Consider the following 7,449-nt stretch of genomic DNA (forward strand, 5'->3'; position numbering starts at 1 on the left):
AATTACTATTAGTTAATCTGACATATCTGAACTAATAAGAAAAAAGTTCATGACTCCTACTACTCTCTTTTTTGAAAAATTTCGTTAAAATATATATATTGCTTAGTTGAGTTGTAAGTTCGATTAGTGATGGGATCTTAAACACGTGTACTCTTGTACTTTAAATTCAGATGTGACATGAACTTGTCGTATTAAGAAAATTATGTCCCAATTATCCCAATTGTAAATAGACAACAATTTTTCCAAGACTTTCCCATTGTATGTTTTCAAAAGGATAAAACACCCACTATAAATAGACACTTTCAACGGCTATATATCAACCTCATTAAACTTAGTAAAAAAGCATAAATATGATTTAATAGGATTAAATCACCAAATTAATAAGAATATGGTTGTTGAAGCTTTAATATGATATGAACTAATAAATAAAATTGAAATCCAACAGATGGAGGTTTAATAACAATCTAATAAAGCCTCATTGGTAACCACAAGGAGTTTCTAACCTTTAAAAGTCCATTTATTCAACAATAGATACCATTAGCTTCTCTACAGCACAGTCCATGTGCATTTGACTTATTCTACCCCACCAAAGACTACTTCTATTGACTTGCCAAATCAAATTTATTGTAACCTTTATTTTTCTAATTTGAAAGTATTTAATGAGGAAAAACTTGTCAAATATTATTGAATCAATGCAAAATTCATTACATAAATGTATCCAAAAAAAAAATATTCATTACATAAACCTTTGCTTTTACTTGTTGCTTGATTCCCTCACTTTACACTCCCTAAAAAAATGGCTAAAGTGCAATTTAAACTACGAACACAACTTTCCTTTCTATTTTTAGTAGGGATGTTCATATTATTCCCTATAACATCTTCCTTTGCATTCAACTTTAGAGCCATAAATAGTACCATCAAATGCATAGACAAGGAGAGAAAGGCTCTACTTCAAAACTGTCACAACATTCCAGATTTGCAAAGTAATCCTTTTTACTTAGATTGCTGTAATTGGCGTGGTGTCCATTGCAACGCCTTCACTGGTCGAATATACCGACTTGATTATCCTTCAGTTCTAGCCTTTCTTAGTAATTTTATCTGTAGAGACACTGGCTTTCATTTTGGTCCTTCTCTTCTTGCTTTAGAGGATTTGTTGTACTTGTACTTCAACTTTGATGACCCTTATTTCTCTGATTCCCTTAGTATTCCCTCATCTATCCCAAGTTTTATAGGGTCCTTTCCCAAATTAAGGTACCTTAAGTTTTCAGATTCTTGGTTTACTGGAGCACTACCTCCTCAACTTGGCAACCTGACAAGTTTGCAGTCTTTGGAGATACACCAATATTTTGGCGAGGGTATGCTGCGTTCTAGAAGCCTCGATTGGCTTTCGCATCTTACTTCATTGAAGAAACTTGTTCTTGATGGTATCGATCTCAGTGAAGCCCGAGACTTGATTCATGTTGTTAGTAATCTCCCTTCTTTGATCCTCTTGGATTTGCATAATTCTCGTCTTGCATATGTTCTTCCTCCGAATCTTTCAAGTGTTAATTCCTCAAAGTCTCTTGCTTTTGTTGATTTGTCTTACACCTTCCTTAAGTCCTCTTTGATATGGACTTGGCTTTCTAATCATAGTTCCTCCCTTGTTGAGTTGTACCTCAATGCCAACGAACTAACAGGATTAATTCCATATAGTTTAACGAACATGACTTCTCTTACGCGTCTTGATCTGTCTTCTAATCAGCTGGAAGGCGAAATTCAAGACTCTATTCGAGGTTTATGTCGAATACAAAGCTTGGATCTTTCTCAAAATAATCTCATGGGAGATATTACTAGTGTCTTTCGTTCTCTATCGTGTGCAGAGGAGTCCTTGACAAACCTTGCTTTTGGAAATAACAATTTTACTGGATCACTGCCTGATATCACTTCATTTTCCTCCTTGAAAAAATTATCTCTTCAGAGGAACAACTTAGACGGTTCGTTGCCCCTTAATTTTGCAAACCCGTCGAGTCTAAGAATCCTAAACTTGCAACACAATCAACTTACAGGGTCTATTCCTGATCTTTCTTCATTTGGATCATTGAAGAAAATGCATCTTAAAAACAATCAATTAAATGGCTCTGTACATATAAGCTTAGGACAACTTTCAAATCTTCATACATTGGATATTTCTTCCAACTCTCTAAAAGGTAATATCTTGGCAGGCCATTTTGTAAATCTCTTGAGTTTGCGTTACTTAGACATGTCTTTTAACTCTTTCACCTTTAATCTCGACTCTGATTGGGTTCCACCTTTTAGGCTGCAGACTATAGGACTTGCTTCTTGTAAGTTAGGCCCTCGTTTCCCAAAATGGCTTCGAACACAAAGAGACTATTCGAGATTAGATGTGTCTAATACCGGGATCTCAGACACAATCCCTTATTGGTTTTGGAACCTTTCTTCAACAGCTACTTTCATAGGTATGTCTCATAATGGACTTCATGGCATCCTACCCAATTCGTCAATTGGATTTTCTGAGAACCCTGCTATAGATTTGAGTTCCAATCATCTTAAGGGCACAATACCTACTTTCTTTGCAAATACCATATACTTGAATCTTTCGCGAAATAGTTTCTCAGGTAGTATATCTTTCTTGTGTCATAGTGCTGCAACTGCATTTGGGGACATTATCCTCGATCTTTCACACAACTTCTTATCCGGTAAACTCCCAGATTGCTGGACCAAACATTTTACATCTGTTCTCGATCTATCGAGCAATAATTTCTCTGGGAATTTTCCTAGCTCTTTCGGTTCTTTGAATAGTTTGAGATTTTTGCACTTGAAAGATAATAAGTTCTCTGGGAAGCTACCCTTGTCCTTCTCAACCCTTACACGGCTGACATCCTTAGACCTCGGAGACAATTCTTTTAATGGAGAAATACCGACATGGATAGGGCATAAGCTACCCCATTTGACGGTTTTGAGTCTTCGAAACAATTTCTTCTTTGGAAGACTTCCATTACAACTTTGTAAACTATCTTCAATTCAAATTCTTGATGTGTCTATGAATAACATCAATGGGACTATACCACATTGCTTGTATAATCTTACTGCAATGACACAGAGAAAAACTAGTCCTATGATCACTTACGGAGGCAATGGCTCATTTTCAAGCATCAATCCTCTATACCAAGATTACATGTCCCTTGCATTGAAAGGTTTTACGTACGAGTATAAAGAACATTTGGAACTAGTAAAAAGCATTGATCTTTCTAGCAACAGGCTAAATGGGCCTATTCCAGCTGAAATTTCATGTCTTAATGGATTGGTTTCTCTAAATCTTTCAAGAAACAATCTGAACGGGTCTATCACACCGAAAATAAGCCAGTTGAAGTCTTTAGAGTCTCTAGACCTGTCAAATAACCATCTTTCTGGGGCGATTCCTTCAACCTTTTCGGAATTGAGCTTTCTGGGTACTTTGAACTTGGCAAATAACAACTTGTCGGGGAGAATACCGACAGGAACTCAACTACAAGGCTTCAACGCTTCGGTGTTTGTAGGAAATCCGAGGCTTTGTGGGGATCCACTTCCAAAGTGCATAGGAGACAAAACAGTTAGCAAACAGAATGAAGAGAATCAAGATTCAGATAATGACAGTGGATTAGTATCTTTGGGATTTCTGATCAGTGTTGTGCTCGGATTCATCACCGGATTTTGGGGCGTTTGTGGCATCCTTGTGCTCAACAGATCATGGAGATGTGCTTTTTTTGGCTTCTGGAGTCATTTGTACGATAAGATCTATGTACTCGTCGCTCTGTTGATGGTAGCAATTCGAAGATGACTCATACTTCCCAAGTGCACTTCCCTGTTGATGTTTGGTTAAAAACAAGTAATGTGTAGTCTTGTGATATGAAGTATTTGAATAATGTGCTACTACTCATTAAACTCCTTGACATCTGTAACATAATTTACATCATTGAATATTTGAATGTTAGTGAGTAAATTATTTACTTTCACAAAGGGATACAGATTTGGATTTCATTATTTTATTGCAAGTTGGCATATTTAATGGGTCAGGTTGGATTCAAGTAAAAAGACATCGAGTCAGGTAATGGTTCTGAAAAATCAATACAAGCTAAATAGAAAATTTGAAAAAATGTTACTCTTGTGAGAGACCGTCTTGTGGTGAGACGACATCAAAACTAGAAGATTATAACCTATACCAATCAAAATAAAAACACGAATTCTTAAATGAGACGGTCTCATGGTAAGACTATCTCTATTGAATCGGTTGAATACACATTTATTATCTTAAAATGATCACGTATAATCTTAATGTGATAACTTATAACATTAAAGTGATTACTTATAATTTTAAAGTGATCGCTTTTTAATTTTAAAGTGATCACGAGGGCCAGTCTTGAGTTTTTTGAGGCCCTGGGCGAAAGATTAATTATGGGCCCCTGACTATAACTAACATAAACATAAAAAAAAACCGATATTTATAACATCATCAAAAAATGTACACATATATACATAATACAAATTCAAATAAAAAATTTTCTACGAGCATTTTTCAATGTAAAATCAGATTCCACCATCTCTTTCAATAAAGAGCATTGCAAGACCAAAAAAACAAATTAAAAATTACCCACAATAGTTATTTTGTTATACTCACAAAAGTTTACTCAATTAATAATAAAAAAAACTTAATACATCTAGAAATAGAAGAAAAAAAATGAAATTAGGGCTAAAAAAACACAATAACTATTGTAAATGTGACTTTAATTTATTAGTTGAACATATAAAATAATGTCACATTTACAACAATCTAAAAAATCATTTCCTCCCTACTACGGTGCTTGGGAATATAAACCGGGAATATGTTCTGAGATACAAAGTATTGCACTAAATTCCTAGCACACAGAATTTAGAACGATGTAAGGAAAACTTAAATGGAAGAAGATATGGAAAATTACAATCGAGGATTGCAAATTCTCTATGTAAAGTGCTAGAGAAGAAAAGAAATTAGAAATTGCATGTAGAAAATAACCACACAAGCCTTCTATTTTTATAGAAGAGCTTATACCTTTTCACGAAGCAATATGTTACTCCATGAAACACAAGATTGATTCAAGAACTAATGTCTTCTTTCAATCAATCCATCCCAATAAATCTGGTTAATATAACCATATATAACCATTGGTAGTTACATTAAAACTAACAAAACGGATAAACTAACTTTGCAAAGAAAACTCGCAAAACAGAGCAAAACTCGCGGGCCGCAATTTAGCTCGCGAGCAGCGCCCTGCTACTTCCACAAAACAGTAGCTTTTCCTTCCTTTCTCGCGATCCGTGAGTTGTTTCACAATCCGTGAATACTACTTTTGCTCAAAACAGAAACTTTGCAACCTTGGGATATTCTCAAATTAATTTATTGAAATTAATTATTTAATTCAATTAATTATAATTTTCGATGACCCTTATACGCTCTAAATGACAACAATCCTGCCCCATTTACAGTGTATAATCCTTTTCTCCTTTCGTGATTCGTAATCTCCAACCCATTTCATGCATCAATGCTAATGTCCTTCCGGATTGAGTTGACATAGACCTGATCATGGGTGGCCAGGCCCGAAAAAGTGAGGGTTTGGGTACCAAAATATGGCCCGTTGAGCGGGTTTGGGCAGAAAATAAGTGGCCCGAATTTTTTTGGGACGGGTTTGGAATTGGTGTTTGGCCCACGGCCCGGCCCGGTCCGCTCCGAAAGAAACTAAGTTGGTCCAATTAGTTACATATTTTGATTATTTCATATGCTAACACTTTTTTTTCCATATTGCATCAAGGTCGGTCTACCATTTTTAATGTTGAAGTGGAGGAAGAAGAGGTAGATCGTGAAGATGATGATTGTCAAATCACTAATTAGTTACATAATTTGATTATTTTGTATTTGTTTATTTGAATTATTTATAATTTGTGTTTTAAATTATGTATAATATGTAACAATTGTATTTGTTTATTTCAATTATTTGTAATTTGTATTTTTAATTATGTATAAATAATATATAACATCGACCTGCAAGCCCGCAAGCCTGCATATTACGGGTTTGGGCAAGAACTTTTAGGCCCGCACTTTGGCCCGTCCCGCATCAATGGGCTGTTTTTCCCACCCCGGCCCGGTGTTTGATCACGTCTAAATTGACACCTAGTACCACGCATCTTTACAATTGATCATATCTCCTAATGTCCTTCCAGATTGAATTAAGCAAATATATCCAACTAATTGAAGGAGTAGTACACATGAAATAATTCATATAACTCACATTTGTGACACCTTAAAGGCCATGTGTCCATATCTATTCATAAGTTCAATGAAATCATAAGTATGCCCCTTGATTTCGTTGAGGTGGCCAAACCTCGAACTTATATAGGTAGCTTCTCCTGGTTATCATGCTTTCGTGAATAAAGCACTCAATTTAAAGATCTTCAAAAACTCTAGAAATTAAAGACCTCGATGAATTACTCAACTACCTTGTTTTTCAACATCACGAACAAAGCAACTAAGGATCACTTAAGTGTTGCTTTCCAACATCTGATGAGCGATGAATCCACATTGAATTAAAGACTAGATGTTTCTTCTAGCATCGAATTGGGTTTCACTCATGGTGTTGAAGGATGGGCATTCCAATTTCATTAAACCATGAAATTCCTAGAGTTAGTAAGAACACTTTGTCTAACTTTGAACTTTGTTCACATAGTCAAGAAATGTGATCCTTATTTGATAAGCCCTAATTTTCGGCTTTGCCTCAATTATATGTCATAGCATTATTAAAGTTACACTCGACTATCAATACTTTATACAAGCCACTTGTCAATCACACTAGATTGTTTTGTGCACAACTTTGGCGTTAAACATCACAAAGATGAGTATTTTTAAACTATACCGTTTACATATTTGTCTAAATCATGACAAATAACATTAATATCATAGTGGAATAAGTTAAAACTTTGTTTGTTCTTAGGTGATCAAAACTTGGTATACCTCCCCCACAAACATATATATACTTTGATCAACATAGAGAATGGCCAATTCACTAAAGATCAAACTCATTCTTGAGTACCTCTTCAAACTTGAAGAACTTCCACTATAAGATTAACTAAATCCATGGTACTACATAAGCATTTTGGACTATTCAAATAATTTTCCTATAAAAGAACTTTAAGTTGTAAGTAAAACATTACTTGACAACTATAAAACAATTTGAATATTGTATAAGTCAAGATTACATCTAATTTATATAATCATTCCAAATTTAGGAAATAATTTCAACTGGAAGACATGAGGGTAAATTTTAAACATTACCTTAAGTGTATATAAAATACTTATTTCTTAGTCCTTAAACTTTTATGTTAAAATTCATTTAACATTTACCTCCCCCCATTCACTTCATAGAAGGAATATGACATATTACT

The 7,449-nt window shown here is 34.7% G+C and overlaps 1 protein-coding gene across 1 annotated transcript; it reads left to right on the forward strand.

Annotated features, from left to right (window-relative positions):
- The first annotated feature begins 796 nt into the window (after window positions 1-796).
- Window positions 797-3,817, forward strand: LOC130805406 (receptor-like protein EIX2). Its single transcript, XM_057670176.1, has one exon. The coding sequence runs from the start codon at window positions 797-799 to the stop codon at window positions 3,815-3,817; it is 3,021 nt and encodes a 1,006-aa protein (XP_057526159.1).
- The last annotated feature ends 3,632 nt before the right edge of the window (window positions 3,818-7,449 follow it).

Source organism: Amaranthus tricolor, chromosome 2 (assembly GCF_026212465.1).
Source record: "Amaranthus tricolor cultivar Red isolate AtriRed21 chromosome 2, ASM2621246v1, whole genome shotgun sequence".
NCBI lineage: Eukaryota > Viridiplantae > Streptophyta > Magnoliopsida > Caryophyllales > Amaranthaceae > Amaranthus > Amaranthus tricolor.